General features: G+C 33.4%; 1 protein-coding gene across 2 annotated transcripts; it reads right to left on the reverse strand.

Moving 5' to 3' along the window:
* Positions 1–2,329: 2,329 nt before the first annotated feature.
* On the reverse strand, positions 2,330–18,690 carry GSL04 (glucan synthase-like 4). Of its 2 annotated transcripts, none has more exons than XM_088496734.1 (41): positions 18,308–18,690; positions 16,718–16,818; positions 16,317–16,438; positions 16,120–16,207; positions 15,879–15,977; positions 15,646–15,765; positions 15,403–15,495; positions 15,208–15,299; positions 14,934–15,060; positions 14,641–14,778; positions 14,481–14,557; positions 14,257–14,401; positions 13,584–13,724; positions 13,381–13,498; positions 12,775–13,103; positions 12,476–12,528; positions 12,312–12,372; positions 12,138–12,219; positions 12,011–12,060; positions 11,714–11,800; positions 11,497–11,628; positions 11,321–11,412; positions 11,150–11,234; positions 10,895–11,055; positions 10,608–10,731; positions 10,416–10,507; positions 10,159–10,330; positions 9,872–10,023; positions 9,636–9,742; positions 9,449–9,556; positions 9,298–9,366; positions 9,008–9,176; positions 8,809–8,920; positions 8,609–8,728; positions 8,389–8,504; positions 7,991–8,074; positions 6,049–6,161; positions 5,732–5,961; positions 4,606–5,454; positions 3,516–3,701; positions 2,330–2,919 (listed from the first exon to the last, which is right to left on the reverse strand). In XM_088496734.1, the coding sequence occupies exons 1-41, from the start codon at positions 18,579–18,581 to the stop codon at positions 2,683–2,685; spliced, it is 5,907 nt and encodes a 1,968-aa protein (XP_088352860.1). In that variant the 5' UTR covers positions 18,582–18,690; the 3' UTR covers positions 2,330–2,682. The 2 variants fall into 2 exon arrangements, with proteins under 2 accessions (XP_088352860.1, XP_088352861.1); XM_088496735.1 differs by having other exon boundaries at positions 15,208–15,295; positions 18,308–18,611.
* Between the last annotated feature and the right edge of the window lie 2,169 nt (positions 18,691–20,859).

Genomic DNA, 20,859 nt, shown 5'->3' on the forward strand with positions numbered 1-20,859 from the left:
TTTCAATTGGTTATTTAGATTTATTATTCCTTGTTAATTTTCTATGTTTTTATGTTGTACCCTCCAAGTGTTTGATAAAATGCTTGGGAGGGTTTTAAATTAGCTTTTTATTACCTTTTGGCTTTGGTTGATTAATTAGAGACTCTTGAGTAATCAAACTCCTTTGTCGATTGATAATTGGAATTTGCTGGTTGATTTGGATCCCTCTAAAGCTAGTCCTTCCTTAGGAGTTGACTAGGACTTGAGGAATCAAATTGATTCATCCACTTGACTTTTCTTCATAGTTAGAGGTTAACTAAGTGGTAGCAACTGACAATCCTCATCATAACTGATAAGGATAACTAGGATAGGACTTCTGATTCTCATACCTTGCCAAGAGTTTTCTTAATTATTAGTTTATTTTCTTACCATTTACTTTCCTTGTTCCTTAATTCAAAAACCGAAAAATATACTTTTCCATAACCAATAATAACTACACCTCCCTGCAATTCCTTGAGAGACGACCCGAGGTTTAAATATTTCGGTTATTATTTTTATTAGATTTGCTTTAGTGACAAACAATTTTTGTATGAAAGGATTATTGTTAGTTTAGAAACTATACTTGCAACAGGAAATTATTGTGAATTCTTTACCATCAATAATTCGTTCATCAGTGGCTGTTCGAATGAACGACGGCGATGGCACGACGCGGTGGCTGGACGAAGGTGAGGGACGATCGTGTGAGAGTCAGAGAGGTGTTCCCAGTTCTCACTCTCAGTTCTCAGTTTCTGAAGCTCGAAGAGAAAGGGGAGGATCGAATTAGAGATTTAGGGTTCCAGAGGCTGAAATGGCAACGTTTTGCTGCCCAGCCAAAAAACCGGCCAGGTCACGATTTGGTTTGACCGATCGGTTACCAGCCGGTTCACCGGTTCAATTTCGATTTTCAAATTTTGCAGTTTTGCTGTTTTAACCGAATCGTTTTTTGTGCGGTTCATGGTTCAACCGGTTCGACCGACTGATCCGAACCGATTTTCAGAACCTTGTTTTTCTGCGGGTAGGGTTTGGTAGGGTAGGGTAGGGTTTAGAATTTTAGGGTGCGAGTAGAGTTAGAGTTGAGAGATTCTCAACCCGCGGATAGAGTAGGGTAGAGTTTTAAGAAAATTTTCAACCCGCAGGTAGGGTTAGGGTAGAATCCAAACCCTACCCTACCCTACCCATTGCCAGCCCTAGGTTCAATGGTTCAACAATAATTTTTAAATTTGGTGGTTATAATTTCTATTATGAAATAAATAATTAACGAAGATATAATAAATATAAAATAAATAGAAGATTCTAGTATTAATATTTACTAATATAATTATTTAACTATAATAAAAGTAATTTATATTGCCACTTAAAAATCCACGGAGAAAAATAAGAAAGGGAAAGAGTTTTATATTAAAGGGAAAGAAAGGAGAATATTTGCTATTGTTGTATTTGCCTGAGGATTTGTCCTCTATTTATACATGCAAAAATTCAAATATTCAAACTTCATTAATTCTCAATTTGTATCGAGAAGTTAACTTTTGAAAAGTTTGCCATCCATATTAATAGACATCCATTGTTATCATAACAATTTCTAATTAAACTGCAAATTTTGTCAGTTTACAGTTCAACCAATTCGACCGAACAATTTAACCAGCTTTTAAAATTTTGCTTTTATGTCATAATATTTTTACCGTAAGTAATATACTATAAATAAAGGATATAATTTTCAGTTATAATACTCTAGTAATATTTTTTAATTAAAAATTCTTGAAGCTAGTAATTTTTAGTAATTGTGACTAGCACGAATATTAAATTATTTTTAATAAATAAATTTTATTAATTTATGTATGTAAATTTTAGTAAATATGAATACAAATTGTATTGATTTATGTGTACAAATTTTGATAAATATAAATACAAATCATGTACTTCTTGTATACAAATTTCTGTAAATTGTGAGGATAAATTATTATTGGCCAAAGACTAATCCAAAATGATAATATTTGTTTGTTATATAACAATATTGTTCTTTATTTCTTTACTGTTCACGGTCTTTGTAAGTACACTCCAATAAAGACTTAAACCCGAAATAAGGAGATCTGTCAAGACTTACCTTATATTCCAATCTTACAAATTCAAGTTTCACGACCAAGAGAGTTAATCAGAATCTTACATCTGAAACAATATTTGTGTGTCCATGTTGTGGCACATTACCTCATTCTTTACTAAAAATCATTTTCCAAAAAGAAATGGAATTTTACCAAAAACCTGACTTTCAATTACAAAATCAACTAAAAAGAAAAAACGTTCTATGGTAAAATAATTTCATAAAAGAGGTAATAGATTATTTTTTTGATGTTATTAGAAATGACAATGGAGTCAGTTGGAGGCCTACTCAATGCTGCTTCGTACATTCATATCCCATTGTATACCTGTCAATAAAATTCTTAATTCTGTATTCTAACTCTACCTACATGAAACCTGTCCAGTCTATTACAAGATGAGAATCAAACAACTCTTTCTACATTTATGAATTTAATTTGTCTAATTGTATCACATGAATATGCAGCTGTACATACTATAATAACCGATATCTAATTCCTATATATATCCTATAGAATCTTATGATATGACTTGTCTGTACAAAAATCAAGTACAAAGAATCAAGAATGAGGATCAAGGTCTATGCTTCTTCTTTTTCACAGCAAGAATTGGTTGTATTTGCAAGTGCCTTTTGAATGCCTCATTGAAGAGGATACGAGCATGGAAGGCTTTGATGATTGGTAGCCAAGCAAGAATGGCAATAGGTCCAAATAGAACAATCCCCATTCCATAATCAAATTCTCTAGCAAGTGCACGGGTGAAATGCCACACCCCAGTGTGCTCTATCTTTGGCCTCGCAGCTTGTGCAATCTGTAATAGAAAGAAGTGTCATATCACTTAGATTAATGATGTATTTGGAAAAGCCGAAAAAATTAAACTTATTTTAATAGTAAGTACTTATATGTATAATTGCTCTTTTTTATAGTTAATCATGAAAAGTGATTTTAAATTTATTTTATTTTATTTTATTTTATTTTATTTTATTTTATTTTTGAGATCTTCCAAGTTTTTATGTACTAATGCTACTTTTACAACTCTCCCAAACAACTCTTCCAACTACTAATGGCATGGCTCACATGAGGTAATAAGTTCTCAGAAGAATTGTTAGTTTAGATTGTAGAAATAATAAAACTGATTTTTATATGGTAAATCACTAAATAATATATGAAATTTGAAGTTACAAAAAGCTTTAATGAAATGAATGTCCAAGTTTTAGTTTAAGCTTCTTTCTTCTGTCTTCCCCTCTCACCAAAACAAAAACAGCTTAAATTATGGGGAAAAGGGCTTTTACCAGCTTTTATTATGGAAGAAAGCGTCTATTTTATCAAGTTTTCAAAGTTTTTAATCTATGGAAGAAAATGTATCCAAGTGCAAACAATCAAAATTTTGCTCAAACAAAAAGTTACCTGTATCAAGCCCCATGCAGTTGGCATGAATGCCAGACAGCATACAAAAATGTCCATCAATGAAAGTTCACATATAACCGAAAGAATGATGATGATGGCAATAACTGCCACAAACAGGAATGCCTTGAAAATTCTAAATCCAAGCTGATAATTAGCACTAAATAGTTGCCTTCCTATGTTCACGGCCTGCATGGATGTTTAAAATCAAATTATGGAGTTAATAACAAGCAATGGCACACTAGCCACTACTATATAGAAGAAACATTATTTCGCTTATAAGCTTGAATAGCTACTACATAGTTCACAAACCATCAAAATTAAATCTAAAGTCTTTTTAGTGATTTATTCTGGTTACTGATGCTTGCACCTCCATAGACTAATTAAACCACCACCTGATATAAGAAATTAAGACTCTACTATCTTTTCCAAATCTGGTTCTGTACTATTGTTGAATAAATTCTATGAAAGCTACGAAGCATGGATACTAACATAGATAGGGGGGATGACATGACGCCGGATATGGGAAACACTAATTTCAATTTTTTTGAGATATGGACATATATATAATATAAATTATGTTTCAGATAAATTGTAATAATATTTTAATATTTTATTGATATTTAAGTACAAACTAATTTTTAAGGCCTTTTTAATTATATAAAACATTTAAGATAGTTTTTGGTATTAATAAATAAAAATATATATTATCTTAAAACTCATTTTAAGAATATAGGCTAAGAATAAAGTTGAGCACTACATGTAATGGTATTAGTGTGTCCAAAACCTCTTTATATATTTTTATTAGAACCCTTGAAGTATTGAACAATAGTGTGCCGGACCAGTATTAAATAGATTTGAATCCTCTAAATTTTGAATTTCACTTTAAAGGGTAAAGTGTAATATCTCACCATTTATTTCATAGGTGGGACCAAGAGAAAATATGAGAGAGAAATTATTCAAAGGTGAGAGATTATACTTTTTTTATCTAAAGTGAAAATTCAAAATTTAGAAGATCCAAATTCGTGTTAAATGTATCTGACACGACACAACAACTCAACAAAGTCTACGTGCTTAGTAAGAAAGAAATTACCTTCACCAAGAGGAAAACTGCAACAATCACAATCCAAGAAAGGACATAAACAAGAAAGTTCTTGCTGTGCTGGGAGATGTCCAGGTGATAGACCAGACCGTACTGATAGATGAAGAATCGAAGCGAAAGCAATATCTCTGCCAATCTTGAAAAGAGACCAGATCGACGAAGATGCGCTTGCTCATCATCCCACCAAGAATGCCAGCTCTTATCCTGCTGAATTCCTATACCACCCTGTTGCCTGATCCATTTGTTCCACTCTTTCCAATCATCTACTGTCTTGGTCCAACTGAATCCAGCAGGATTGAAAAGAAAAGGTGCACACAACCAGGTTAGCGACATGAACCAAATGGCGTATGTTATCAGCACGTATGCCACGTTGCTCTGGTATGATCTCCTGAACATGTTATAAACAATCAACAGCAGCATCAGTTCAAACCCCTTCACAAAATGGCTTCTTGAATATAGTCTATAATTCTCAGTGAAGCTTGCATGGAAGACAACAACTTTGCGTCCGGTCGGCCTATACTTTGCGCCACCGTGCAGGATCGTCCGGCCATAGTAATGTGTTTTTGTTCCAAGGGAGAATGTGAAGAAAACAGCAGCCAGTTGCAGTTGCATGAGGACAAAATCTTTGACGGCTGTAAGGAATCCTTTCTCGAGGCCAATTTCCATCACCATCGGCAAGCCTGTGAGAAGGCCAAGCTGTATGAATGATTGTGAGGCAAGAGCTGTTTCCAAGGACTGTACATTCTTGATTCTGGCCTCAATTATAAGTGCTCTTTCCAACCCACTAAGCACCAGATATAGCTGCCCGTAGAGAAATACATATATTCCTATCACAGACATCTGTGAAGCAGTCCAATTACAAGTTGTATCAGTCAAATCTGATAGTACCAGTAATGTATGTACACATGTATCATTCAAGGAAAACTATTATGATCATAAGCTTTTGCATTGGGTTGACTATTGTAAAAAGTTTTTGCTTTTCAGCCCTATTTGATAATAGATACAAATTTTCTAATATGCTTTGACAAATTGATCAACTGTATACGTCCATTAAATAACAGAATGCTGCAACTAAAAGAGAGAAAAAGAGAACACTGTGATGGTTCAATTATATTACCAAGCTGCTGAAGTAAAATCCAATGGTGGTGAAATAAAAAGATAGCATTCGGAAGAAATCGAATTGACGGCCAAGGCGAAATATGTCGCGGCTTATAGTTTGCTCACTATTTCCATTTGCCACCTTGGCTTCAAATTTTGAGATCTGGTTTAGGCCTACATCACGACCTTTGCCAACTTGCAAGTATTCATGGTAGGAAATACATCCTCTTCTTAGAATAGAATTAAATCCTGCATGAATAAAAACATGAGCACTTTTTCTCTTGTATCATAAAGAATATATGGTCAGAGTTTGATGTCAAAGTCATCAATTCCTACCAGCAAAAACATCCTCACTCAAGTTAATTGTTTTGGATGCTTTGCTTACACCTCCTCTGGTGATGTGAAAGACCCTGTCAAATACATCTGGATGTCCATAGTGAAACCGCACCCTGAACGGAAGCATACATAAAAAATGGTAAGCATTTGTTGGAGTTTGGAAAGATAGCACTAGAGGAATAGGTAATGAAGATAATATACTTGAATGAAAAATGTCACTGCTTGTTTATGCAATAGGTAAAAGTCAAGCATATGAAAAATGCCACTTTAGCATTACATTAGGCTTTGCAAATAAACTTGGAAAACTCAATTGATCACATTTGCTTTCTTTACCAGTAAATGGTTAAAAAAAGAAAGTATTTATTAGAGTAAAAGACAAATAGGTCCATGACCTTTTAAAACGCGGACATTTTCGTCCCTCAAGATTGGAAAATACATTTCGATCCCTCACGTTTTAAAACGGCGGACAATTATACCCCTCCGTCCGTTTTGGGCCAAAAACGGCAACGGAGCCAACTGACATGAAGGGGTAGAGAATGACGTGTCCGTTACACTTGCTGAAGTGGATTGGAACGAATTTTTAGTAGACAAATTCGTCCCTTAAGTGCAAAACAATTATTCTTCCCTTATTGCTGAAATTAGCACAGAAATAATTATTCACAAGTTAAATGTGAACATACAATTTAGGATCTAATCCCAATTCTGAATCCTCTTTCTTCAACCTCATAATAAAATATTACTCTTATTAATTCACCCACTCACATAACAAAAGAAAAGTCTATACAATAATCAATGCAAGCCACCAAGAACTGAATAAGTGGGTTGAATCATTGCAAAAAGCGCCTTTGACCATCCAAGAGGAAAACAGAACAGATCATGCCACTCAACTCTAAAGGATGAAGGAACAAATTCAAGGTACAAACTCAGAATTTCTAAGAACAACCAAGTTGAACATTCATAAATACTAAAACACATAAGAATGGATCCATGTATTCATTTCAAATTTATATTTAAGAGTTCAAATTAAAAATAGAGCACAAAATCATTTTATCAAAACAAAATCAAGCAACTAAGAATCATAAAAGTTACATTACATAAGCAATAGAAGAAAGTATAAAAAAAAAATCAAGAATAGAAAATCACACAATAATCACCATGAACAAGCGAGAGAGAATAAGTAAATACATCTTTCAACTAATGGTGCAATTTAGTAGTAAAGGACCAAAACACACGACAGAAAGAACCTACTTGTTATTGGGGCATTTCATCAAGCATGTTAAACGCAGTCATGTAAAGAAAAAATACATTGACAAAACGCATCAATTTATCATCCCCGTGAACACTACGATAAGATCAAGAGAAACCATAACCAAAAAGAAAACACCTACGACAAGTTAAGAGGAAGAAAGAAGCGAACCAGAGAGGCACAGAGAGAGATAGAGAGGAAAAGCGAGCGGCGATTGAGATGGCGTAGCGACGACAGAGACTATGGCGACTGAGGGGCTTAGCATGAGCCACACCTCCCAAAGTGTTTCAAGGTCTTGTGCATGAAGAACCCCCCTCACTCGTTATGGACGATCGCACAAGCAGCGGGCATGGCTTCCACCTTGCATTTTGATTAAATAGGGCTCACTCATGCTTACGGCGTCGTTTTGCACTTAAGGGACGAATTTGTCCACTAAAAATTCGTCTCAATCTACTTCAGCAAATGTAACGTACACGTCATTCTCTACCCCTCCATGTCAGCTGGCTCCGTTGCCGTTTTTGGCCCAAAATGGACGGAGGGATATAATTGTCGGCTATTTTAAAACGTGGGGATCGAAATGTATTTTTCAATCTTGAGGGATGAAAATGTCCACAATTTAAAAGGTCAAGGACCTATTTGTCTTTTACTCTATTTATTATTTCCGAACATGTCCATAGTGAAGTTTTGCATGGTTACCTGAGAGGATTGGCAAGAAGCCTTTGACCAATAGTGACAAAGCTGGTTTCTTGATACGACATGAACCATGCCAGAGAAGACACACTGAAGTTATAAAAGTCATTGAAAGTGAGGAAAGAAAACAGTGAGTAATGGGGACAAGCAAGAAAAGAAATAGTTAATGTGAATTTAAAATAGAACAGGGAAACAATCGAAGAAACGGAGGTAGTATTGTCTTGAGGAAATGTTTTTTATCATCTTGACATATTTCATTTACAGTTTCCATGATAGGAATCAAGATATGGTATATGATACTTTCTTGAACAGCTTAAAACCATATTCATGTATTGAAGAAATAATCTTGCTGGTTTCCAGTTTGTCATCACAATCAAGTCATTTTAATTTATGGTAGGGCTGACCTTCCTGTGAAAATATGTTCCCTTAAACCAAGTATGGTAGGAGGACGCCGCCCTTGGCACTTAAGAAATTCTTGGAGAAGGTTTCTCATTTTTAGAGCTTCTTCCAAGTAATTATCCTGTAAAATTAGATACTCGTAAGAACATAATAGAGGTGAATAAACGTGAATATAAGAATTTAATTTACTAAAAGAAAAAAAAAAAAGAAGAAAAATAAGCCCACTTGGTTCATATCAATTGTCTGGAGGGCTTCGCCACGAGTAAATACTATTGAACTATTCTGATTTTCAGGCTTTCCTTCCCCAATATCTGGTGGACCTGGAAGCTTTATCTGATATATTGTCTACAAAAGAAAAGCAAGAGCTTCTTGAAGAAATTAATAGATTCATTTGGACAAGTCTTCTCGTGTTGCAATAGAAATACCTGTTCAAAACCATTGACCACTTTAACCAGTTTAGATGAGTACACTTTGTGAGGTTTCCGTTGTATTATTTCCTCCTTTTCCTCAACATACGCGACACGGAGAGACGGATATCTACAGGTAACACACTTGCAAAAGTTATTTTATACTTGTTCCATTTCAAGGTATAAGAAAATTTTCTATTCCCTAGTAAAGCCTTACCGTATCATCAAGTCAATTATGTCTCTATAATGTGGATCATTTTTAGCCTTTTGTGATGCAAATGACTGACAGGAAACAACATACGTGTATTTCATGTCTGCAAGTGCTTCAAGATGAGCAAATAGTGCACGGTTACTTTTTTCAGTAGTCTCATAACCCTCCAGAATATCTGCATTCACGAAATCAGTTGCATGATGAAATTCGTTTGCTTGAACATTATTTGCTACTTTTTATTGCACCATAGCCAAGTACCAATAGATAATGAATGATACTTATACTTAATTACAGACCTTCATCTTCAGCCATGTCAAGAAATGCTTGTAGCTTTAAGGCTTCTCTGTAGTACATCATCCCTCTAACTGTAGTAAACAAGATTGAAATGAACATAGAATGCCTTAAAATTTTGTATTGACATGCATTTTTTAGAATAAAAAACTGAACCTGTTCTGCATAGTGTCTGGCCCCTGAAGGAAGCCCACTGTCTAAGATCATCTTCTAAATTCTTCTGATTTTCACAATCCATACGTTGCATAAAGTTTTTCCACTCATCTATTGAAATTGTTGTGGCAAAGTATGAGATAAGTTCAGAGAGAATGTCTAAGATGCTTATTCTTATTCATATAGCTACCTGGAAATATCTTTTGCAAGTAAAAGATGATGGAGTCCTCCTCTTTATCTGAACCAAGCTCCTTTAGGGAAAAGTTGACGTCCTCAACATAATATGGAGTAATAACACTACCATTACCAACCGTGACATATATCAGACATAGCTTTGTGATGAACTACATCGTTGGTTACTTCAACTTAAAGGTGAATTATCTTAAAACAAATGGAACACTGAATTCAAGTGTTATATTAACTTACCTGAATGGTAGCGTATTTCGCACTTTTGGAGCATCAGGCATATCTGTAAATAAAGAAGTAGCAAAGAATGATATGCGCCTACGAGCATCTATGTTAGCAGGCATGTCCATTGCTGTATCCTTCACCGTAAGTAACAAATGAAAGCGCTTGATCTGCCATGAACATCAGGGTTCTATCAGTGTAACAAGAGCAGAGTCCACATATAATAAGATGCTATTTCAGTACGTGGCTGCACTCATTTATGAACATTGTAACTATCCTTGATGATATAGGTAATAAAATATCACCTTTTCAATCACAGGGTCATTTTCTGGCAAGGGAAAATGGATAGAATTCTCATTGGCAAATAATAGTGTTTCAATATCACTATTCACTCCCTCAAATAGTTGGTCAATATCTCTGGTTAGATACACATACTCGCCCTCATTTATTTGTGGAATGTGTATCATATCCAATATTCTGAACAAATTTAGAAAGTAAATTAGAAACTAAAGCACAGGCACAACAATGTTGTAAAGATCAACAAATTCTTAAGCAACATTACCTTGAGTCAACCATCATATCATTTGTTATCAGTTCAAACATATCTTGTAAAGCTTTCACAACTTTGTACTGATGGTCTTTATCTCCGTCCATCTTATCAAATTCCATACAGAAGTTATTAGAACTTAGTTATTGATCATGTGCATTCATTAACATAAATTTCTTGGCATGATTAGGTCAAGAAATCAATTACCAGAAGTTCCGCTAGCTCAATGACCTTAGCTTGCAGAGCTGGTAGAACTTTCAAGTTGAATTTCTTGAGAAGACATGATTCTTGGATACTTTTTTCAATTTCACCAAGTATATCACATATAATCCTAAATAAACATAAATAACAACTGCATCAACAATCATATCATTTTTTTTGTTAGAACTTAGATGTAGAGAAAAACAAGGAAATCCACAAAGTGCTAAGATAAGATTGCATATAACAGTGCTTGAAGTTGGGAGCTTGTCTCAAAAAGATAGTCCATATTTTACCTTTTCTCCAGATTTCCCACAACAAGAATCTCAAGAACATACTTCAATGACTCGTAGCACTCTCGTACAGCATAAAACATGTACTTGTCTTTTGTAATTTTTTTAGCAAGAATCTCGTCCTTTCCCTCAAAATCTTTAGCAATGGTCAAAGCTGTAGAAAACTAGTATATGTTGCAAGAAAAATTTTCAGTGAAAAATGATGTAAAGTTGATATTTGCTGCATCAGTATCATAACATTTAAGTTAGGAGCATTACCTTATTTGCTAACAGGAAAACAGGCCAACGAACCTTACGTGAAAATAATTCTGAAGACATTGGCATCAACATCAAATCCATCTCTCTGTTGAAATAATTAAGGTCAGGTGTTGAAAAGAACAGAAAAAAGAAAAAGATTTCCATCCATGAAGGTTACAGCATTGACTTCACCTGTTACTGATCAAGTCTTCAAGCCGAAGATGATTTATTATTTGATTCCATACTACGACAAATTTGGCAATGGCACCTTTTTCATCAGGCATCTGTGACACCAATTAGTGATCAGCACATGAGAACACATATATTTATTAGAAAAGTATTATCTCACTATTACTAATTTAAACCACCTTTTGAAATATGTTGCTAAGGAAGCCTTTTCTTTTCTTTTTACCGCGTTTAGAGGATGGTGGAATCAGACAGACATTAAATGCAGAAGGCAAGGAATCAAATCTACTTCTCAGCATTCCCAGTGTCCTTATCTATTTTCAGTAAGAGAGGTAAGATAATCATTTCATTTCTGTTGGAAAAGAACGAAAGAAACAAATAGAAAATATAGCTTCTTACTTCACCAAGGTGATTTAGAATGCCATAAAGTCCACCAAATATTGTACAGAATACAGAATACCAAATTTGAATGTCCATAAAATATACCTGTAGTAAACATAGAACAGAATGAACATATATCAGTATCTTTCTTTTTTTTAATTAAAGAACACATGGAGAAAGATATGCCAATTTGCAAACAAATATTCATACTTCATTTAGTAAAGAATTTCTATTTTGAGTTTTATAGAACCTGAGTGTTGAGATAAAATATAATTACACCTAATCACATAAGAGTTCTGTTCCAATTAGACTCACAATTACTACAGGGGTCCAGACGGCAACAATTGCACCGGCATTACTTTTGACTGCGGCACAAGAAAATATTGTTAGTAACTTATCTGCAAATTGCAATCCTTTAAGATGTGACAAAGAAATTTCGTACCTCTTGGAAAAAGTTCATGCCAGTCATACTTTCTAACACCAATTTTCATAATTTGTCTAGTTGGTGCTATGAGTGGCTTTATCTGCACATATTAATATTACATTGGTTATTGAAGTTAGTTGTCTAATTAATGAAACCCAATCAACATAATGATAAACGTTTTGTATTGTTTACCTCAAAACTGTAGCTGAATATAAATTTGCTACATAGCACCAGTATCCAAAACAATGTATACCTACATGGGAAGAAATCATAATATTTATAAAGATTGTGATGGATGTAATTAAAAGATTAATTAATTGGAATCAATAAGAAGCTATCAAGGATATAGGATATACTTCAGAACCGAAACTTGGTCTTCTTGCATCCCCCGCCCGACGTAGACTCTAGGCTGTATGATAAATAAATGTGACACTCAGATTCAAACATTTAAAACCATCAATGAATATTACATGTAAATATAAATCAATGTCTCAAACATTTATGGAAAATGAAAAACATCAAACAGATCCAATCCCACAGGATAAAACAGAAAGCATAGTTATATCACTAAGATTATGCCTTGGAATTGGCATAGAACAATAATAGCACATGTTCAAGTAATCAACAAGTTAAAGCAATAGTCTAATCTTGATACCTGAGTCCACCAAGATAAAACTTTGCATATCTTGTGATTAGAGACCTCCATATACTTGGAGAAGGCAGGGACGAGATATAACACAACATTAACTGCATTACTTGTTAAGTATATGGCTGCCGCAACCATATAGGATGTAAAGCACCATTCCTCAACCAAGCTTCCATACTTAGTAGAATAACAAGTATATTTTCTTCTTGAATTAGCATAGCAAACAGGAAGAACAATAGTCCATATAAGAGCAAAGATCAGCTTCATCAAGAGTTTCACTTTTTGAGAATATTCCATTGTATATCTGGCTTTCCATGTAAAGGTGATGTCTAAAATTGCTGTTGAAAAGGAAAAATTATTCTATTATGACTATATAAGAGAGGATGGGGAAGGGGCATACTGTCATAATGTCTAGCTAAATCAGCTCGTAGCTATATTCCTTGAAAATTTGTCAACTTAAAATTAAGTCACTGTAACATTGGTTATTTTTGGTCAAAACCACGTGTCAGGATACCAGAGGCAATCCAATTTGAGAAACTCTAACATTGGTTATTAGCCAACTAAATTAACTTCTTTTGGTACATCCAACTAAACTAACATCAATAAGCAACATACCTTGAATAAGTTTAAGAAATGCAGAAGTAATGAAGATGCTGATTATGTCTTCAAATACTATGGCATCAAATAACTGAAGGGGGGATCCCAAGTCATGGCAAGCAATGATTATGATGGTCTGCAACAAGTACATAACTGAATTTTAGACTATCCATTACAAGAAGCAGATATTTTTAAATCATCGAAATTATACTGGAGCAAACCTGAAGGGATAGAATTAAGAAACTCCACATTCTATCAAAGCTTCTAAAAATTTGCCAAAATGAACGAATTTCTACAAAATTCGTCTTTCCTGGCCATTGCGGTTCATGGATTTCCTCTGCTGGGGGTTCCTCTGTTGCATCCTGAACAAGCAAAAGAAAAAAAAATGGGCAACAAGATGGTAATCATTTGCAGGTAGTAGAACTAATCCATCATTTCCTACTGACAACTGAAACACATAATAAAAATAACACTTTCTTTCACGAATATGTCAAATGTGACTGTTACATATTAAATCAATCAATAACCATAGAGAATCCATGCATGTTTCCATAGAGAAATGACCGCTATACACATGTCAAAAACAACGATGACTTTCATCAAGAGGAAATTTATAGATTTCTACCATAAAGGTTCAAGACTAAACCTAGCAGTTAGTTGCCTCTAGATAGTATCATGCAAAACAGTTTATGAAGCAAATTTAACTTCATCATAAACCAGAAGAGGAAAATCATCTTGAGATGTCATCTAATAAGCAGGCTGAGTTAAATTGATGAATAAAATAAGTAAAAACTTAATTTGAAATTTATTTAGCTTTATTAATATGTTTCTTACATCACAAATACAACTTCTTAGTACAAAGCTCACAAAATAAAGTAATAAATTCAGTAGTACCTCTGCTTCCTCATCTTTCTTTTCTTTCGATTTATCAGGTGATAGAACAATAGCATTGTTGGCAGTGGATTTACTTTCCGGTCCAACGACGAAAAAATCATGGTCCAGACGCATTGGCCAACCAATTCCAAAACAATCAGGAGACCTGCATATATAGAACAGTGCAATGAGAACATGAAAACATGAAAAGAAAGCCACATGAAAACAAATGGAAAATAGCTTACCAGAAGTACTCATTCAAATCATCATAGTTTCTCCAAACCGAATGCTCTGCTGTACCGCCTTTGCTTTTCTCTACTTCCTTTGGTTTTAAAATAAAATTAGTTATATTTGAAGAAGAAAACCCTTAAAATAAGAGGAAAAAAAAATCACATTAGATAGTACCTCACTAATAACTTTGTATATGGGGGTGACAACATTGTTAAGGAAAGACTCAGGTTCTCCTCCATAAGCGGGCATGACCTTTTCCCATGTTGTTAAGCTAATAGCACCAGTTAGAATCCCATGCAATTCATATGCCATCTTCAAAAAAAAAAAAAAATTAAAAAACTATTATTTACTAACTTTAGGAGAGCTGTGATGTAACTAGAAGAAGTTCTAACAGGAAAACACAAGAAGTTTAATATTTCTTCTTTTACTTGGAGAAAGGAAACTGAATTTAATCAGGTTCAATATACATTGTGAAAGATGTAGCAGAGACACTCCGGCATGAAACGTAGATTGGCTGCTTCTCCCCATATGAGAAGATAAAGCCCTATGTATAGAATTTTATATTGCTGTGCTTCTTGTTTAACGAAAGGTAACCTGCAATACAAGTTAAACACACTGTCATAGTACAAAAAGATTTTTAAAACTAGGTGCATTATAGTTTCAATGTATTAAACAAAGCAGTATCAGAAAAATGGAAAAGATATTGAATAAACTGATGTAAGAGAGTTGGATAAGTCATACAGGATATTGTTTTTTCTTCCCAAAAACTTGCACCAGTTTGTATAATTCTTGAAAAACTTCTTCATCAATTCATCAACAGTTCCTTCTCCTAACTTTCATAACAAAAAAAAAAAAAACAAAATTACATATTTTACATTTTCAAATGTGATTAAGTAAAGGCAAAGGATGCATATTCAAATTCAATGGCAAATGCACCTTTAAAACCGATGTCTGGTTGTGTGTTTGCCGAGTATGCATGTTGGCTAGGAGAAGAATCAGATGCTCCCTTTGGTTGGCTACATTGCCTTCCTGAAGTTAGACAAATTATTACTTTCATCATTTCTAGAAAATTAATATTACCAGAGTTTGTTTTCGATAAAATATTACCAGACTTTAGTCTATAGTTGTACAAAATAACTAAACTGAATGTTTGATTCCAATTTAACTAGGATAGCTGACCTGGAATCCAAAACAATGCTGAAGAAAATCAAACAAATCTACAAAGCCTCCATTTTTCTTGAAATCTTGTGCAGGGGGTAAACCTCGAACATTGCGCATAACTGCGATTGCAGCCTTAATCTGTATCAATGTATTAGTACAGTCTATCGTAAAAATTGAATTGAGTCTTATATGACTTGAGACACAAAATCAATAACAGGAAAAAATATGAAATCTTTATAGATGTATCAGACCTCACTCTGCTGCATAATTGCATGTTGAATGCCTCCTTGATCAAGGGGTAAAATATTGAATTCAGATTTCTTGGGGATTGCATTTCCATCGGTAAATGCCTATTTTGGATATAATCAGAAGATTTATAAGAAATCTTTGGTAAATTGATAATTTTCTTATTTTTAATTTTTATGAAAAAGTTGTTACAAAAATAGAAGTTGAATATTTATATATGGAAAAGGAAGGAATAAAAAGGATCACCCGAGGACCAGCTGCATTCGAAACTGTTTTTAACACCTCAAAAAGAACAGAAGCAATGTTTCGTGCATTAATCAATTTTTCCCTGTGACTGTTAACATAGAACATACAAGAGTTGGTCTAGTTAGGCCATTAAAGTTTCTTTAAATTCATGTAAAAATGAAAAGGTGGTGAATTAACATGCCTAAATATAAGTATACCTTTGTTCCAGATCAAATGCTTTGTCATGTCTCATAAAATAATCCCTATAGGCATGGTAAACACGCTTAAGCTCACGAGTGTCACTCTTTTCCTTCCTTTTTCTTATTGTCACATGCTCATCCTGCATGCCACAATTCACAATAACAAAGCAAATTATCAGCATTCAAATCTGAAGCGAACCAATGTATTAAGCAACAATTGCTGTGTTAATCCAGTTGCTGTTTCTGAACATGCAAAACTGAACAGACTAATAAACAGTGTTATTTTTCTAAAGTAGGATTTTTTCAAAAGGAAATTAAATATATGATTCTCATGTTTATTTAAGTCACACTTTCAGCTGTTTAATTTAAATCACAAATAGATAATTGAACAACAAAAGCTTCCACATTCTTGTTTTCACCTGCTCAAGTCGTTGAAGAAGTGCAGTTTTGAATTGTCTAACGCCTCTTCCACTGGAGCTTTTGTCCAAGTTGTGCGAAATTTCAAAAGCATGAAAGCGACCTGAAAATCAAAATAACTTCTACAATGTGAAAAGCATGTGATATTAATTAGCAAAGAATCCAATTGCTGACATATTTAAATATTTGTAATTATCATTAGTTGGCTAATCACTCGTTCTATAAATCCATATACACCATAGTAATTTGTTTCAACAAGTAAAAAGCCAAACCTAAAGATTGAGAGTAAGGGGAAGGATTAGAAACTTAAAAGTTACTAACATCTCAAAATTGGAACCTACTAAAACCTATTTCCCTAGTTTGCATATAACTCATGCAATTTTACTTGCCCTTTCTTTATTTCAAGCACTTAATATGCAATTTTGAACACTACTCCTTTCATTGTAAACTATAACCACTTAAAAACATGAAAAAAGAGTGTTGTTGTGTACCATAGACTCTTCAACATCTCCGCTTTATAACCTTACGCTTTATTCTCTACTTTAACCACACATTTTTTTTATGCAATTGATGAGTGAAAAATAATAGACTGCAGGCACTTTTTTCTTAGCTCTTAAGAATTTCTAATTATTGCTTCCATAATATGGCCAAATTGGAATTTTGATAAGTATCGAAGCTCATGAACGAAGGAACCAAAAAAAAGAGAGTCCTCCCCCCGACTCTTTGAAGCCTTAGTCAATTCAAATTGAATTAGCCAAGTTTCTCATAATATGAACCAGCGAAAATGTTCGGGGAACATAGTTTTGTAACCAAAATGAGTCATAACTTGCTTTTTCTGTTCTTTTTTAATGCATTTGTTTTTGTATTTTGTATTTTTTTAATAATTATTAAAATAAATCCAATAATTTTAGATATAATAAATATATAATTATAGATATTATATATATTAAATTATAAATATTAAATTTTTTATAAGATATAAATATTAAATTAATTAAGATAATTTAGCATTACTCATGACCCAAGAGGTTTAGTTAGAAAAAAAAAATCCTTACACCATATCTGCAATAATGTCCTTTTGTCTGGTAATCCTTCATCAACATCAAGAAGAAAAAAAATTAAAGTGTAATATTTGAGAACAAAAAATACTTTTAGTTTAATATAAAGGTATCTGATGTTAATTATATTAGATGTATATTAAAATTAGTTATTAATGTAAAATATATATTAAAATACATATTGATGAGTTAAATTACATATATATTTTTACGTAAATGGTAAATATAAAATAACTAATTTTTAGTATATATATAGTATTTTAATTTTGACATAGCTTACTGAGTTACTGTTATTGTTCACATATCGCATATTGCGCATGGCTTCTCGTACAAGAACGTTCATGTAACAATATTGTAGCGAAAGAAGCTAAGTAGACTTATTTAATATTTATACAGGAGTAAGATAAGCAAATTTATTGAGTCATCAAATCTGGTACGAATGGCAAAAATTAAAACAAGAAGTCACGAGAATTTACTATTCTGGCTCTCATATAAACTCAAGCTGAAAAGTAAAAAAAAAAATAAAAGACTCACAAAGATAAGCAACGCGAGGCTCTTCCTTTCCAATGATGTTAGCAACACGAAGAAACCTCTGAATCTCGGAGGCGAAAACCGACGGCAACCTCTCGCTGTCAAAGGGGCCCGGAACATACTCACCACTTCCTCCATTGGTAATGGCCAGGGGTTGAAAGAACGGTTCCGCGGTGGCGGTTGATGTGGATGCAGCTGATGACGTCTCTCCATGCTCGTAATTACTACGAATGCCAATGTGATCATCAATAGGATCAGCAGGCACAATCTCTGCCATTGCTCTGAGCTCACAAACCTCGGAAACCTCAAAGAGAAAGAGTGTGACACGTTTGCAGGGTATATATCATGGATCTTCTTCATTCTTTTGTTTTTGATGTTGCGTTTGCTTAGTGAGGTAAGCAAAGCTTTCTTGCACTTTGGAGTGGGTAGTGTGTGTGCTTTTTTGCTTTTGCTTTTTGGAGGCTTTGATTTTGATTTGGTTTTGCTTTCTTTTTTGTTTGTGGAAAGAAAGAAAGAAAGAAGGGAGTGTCGTCTCTGACTCTGAAAGCTAAAGTGAGTGATAGTGTGTGTTGTGAAAGTGCATAATCTCATCTGGTATACTTTTAAGAATTTAATTTTAATATATTATTAGCGTAATTAGACGACTGTAAAATATTTTATTCTATCGATATATTAAAATTAAACTCTATTTTTAATATTATTATTTTGGTGCATGATGGTGTTTACGTTCGTGTGAGACCTTTTTTGTTGTTTTATTTTTTTAATGCATGTGAAAGATGGAAGGAGGTCCAATATTCTTAACATTCTTTAGTTAATAATCCCCACTCACTAAATGCTTTTTTGTTCTGCAATTAGCCAATTATTGATACCTTTGTTTTGTTGGTTACTGTGTTTTCCCTTTTCAACTTTTATGCATTGTTTTGATGGATTTTGATCCAGAATTTTTTCAGCACTTAATCATGCATGTAAGCGGAAGCAAACTTTGGTTAGGATCTTCGTTGTGTGGATTCTTATTTCTTAGATGTTGAATCAATTTTAAAATTGTGCATAACATTTTCGCTGCAAATTATTTTCTTTTTATGATAAGTTTATGACAGATCAGATGTTTAGTTAGAAAATAATGTGTTTTAACTGTTTTACAAATGTACGGTGTAATGTAAAAAGTAAAAATCGTTCAGCAATTTTACTTTAGCTAATTTTTTATTAATAAAAAGACACAAATCGCACGAAGAGATTTTACTTTTTTAATTTTTTAAAAAGACTATTGCCCTAGCAATTTTACTATTTTGCAAATCATCCCCAAAACTTTTGATTTTATAATTCACCTCTCGTATTCTGATTAAACTCAAAAAAGCCATTTTTTTTAAGGAAAAGTATAAAGAATCAAGTGTGTAATTAATCAAAAATTGAACAACTTAATTAATTTAAAATTTTTTAAATTTAAAATTTAAATAATTAAAAACTGATTAATTAAATCTAATTAAAAATTATAAAAGAATGGAGAGTACTGTTATTGAACTCGAGAATGGAGAGCGTTTCAAAGTAACAAAAACTTTCAAAAGGTCCAATCTTTTAGTCAGACGAGGATATCAATTCTAATCTTGTATATACTCTCAGGGTGAAAGCCTTGCTCGTGGTATGCCACAAAAGACATTTTACCCACTCATTAGTGGTTTAGATGTAAAATTGGCTAATGCAATTGACGGACACGCGTAAGAATCCAATAACCTACTTCTTGAATTTAGTTTTTCCAATTCCGAAGATATAATAAACTATTTCTTCTTGTGGTTGTGGTGCAGTATTCTGTGCAAGATAGGAACAATTGATCCAGAGAAGGCAAAGGAGAAAATACTTGTTTGTAGTAGAGGCGAGACCGCGAGAGTGGAGAAGAGCCTTGTGGCTATGGAGGGTGGTGCAGTTGGAATGATTCTTTGCAACGATAAGTTCAGTGGTGTAGTTTTGCGGAAAGTACAATTTGGTTCAGCTTTAAGAGTTGTTTAAAGAAGAAGGAGTGGTGGAGCACGGACTGTTTTGAACAATTACAAAAATATATAAAAAAAAACATCCATTTAATATAAAAAAACATGATAATGCTTAACAAAAGAAATGTCCAGCTATAGGATTTAAAAAAACATATAATTTTTAAAAAAATAGAAATATCCACATTTGCAATATAAAAAATTTGAAAAATACATTAAAAGTCATTTATTTAGTATGAAAAAGAAACATCATAATGCTTAGCAGAAGAAATATCCATGTATATCAACTTATCTTTGTTAAGACGGGTTTCGAGATCCAATCCATTAGAAAGTTGGCAGAAATTCAGCTGAACCCTAGTTGGTTCCCTAGCGGAGTTCTTTTTTTAATTTAAGAAAAAAAATTTTGGATAAATAAAATTAGTGTCCTTTAAGGTTCCAAAATTCTGCTCTGATAGGATTTCAGAACAACGCCCACTATGAGTCTCTTCATTTTCTTCCTTCTGGTCTTTCTTCCTTTAACCTTCTTTTCACCATCTTCTAATTCCTCTTAGTCTTTTCATTCATCTTCTCCAATCA

The sequence above is a fragment of the Arachis ipaensis genome, chromosome B8 (genome assembly GCF_059453495.1).
Source record: "Arachis ipaensis isolate K30076 ecotype BB chromosome B8, ASM5945349v1, whole genome shotgun sequence".
Taxonomy (NCBI): Eukaryota; Viridiplantae; Streptophyta; class Magnoliopsida; order Fabales; family Fabaceae; genus Arachis; species Arachis ipaensis.

Coding starts and splice junctions, on each gene's coding strand:
- GSL04 (XM_088496734.1), bottom strand. CDS start 18,581: ATGGCAGAGATTGTGCCTGCTGATCCTATTGATGATCACATTGGCATT. Junction 14,558..14,640: donor TATACAAAGTTATTAGTGAG/GTACTATCTAAT, acceptor TTAAAACCAAAG/GAAGTAGAGAAAAGCAAAGG. Junction 10,024..10,158: donor ATGACCCTGTGATTGAAAAG/GTGATATTTTAT, acceptor TGTTCATGGCAG/ATCAAGCGCTTTCATTTGTT.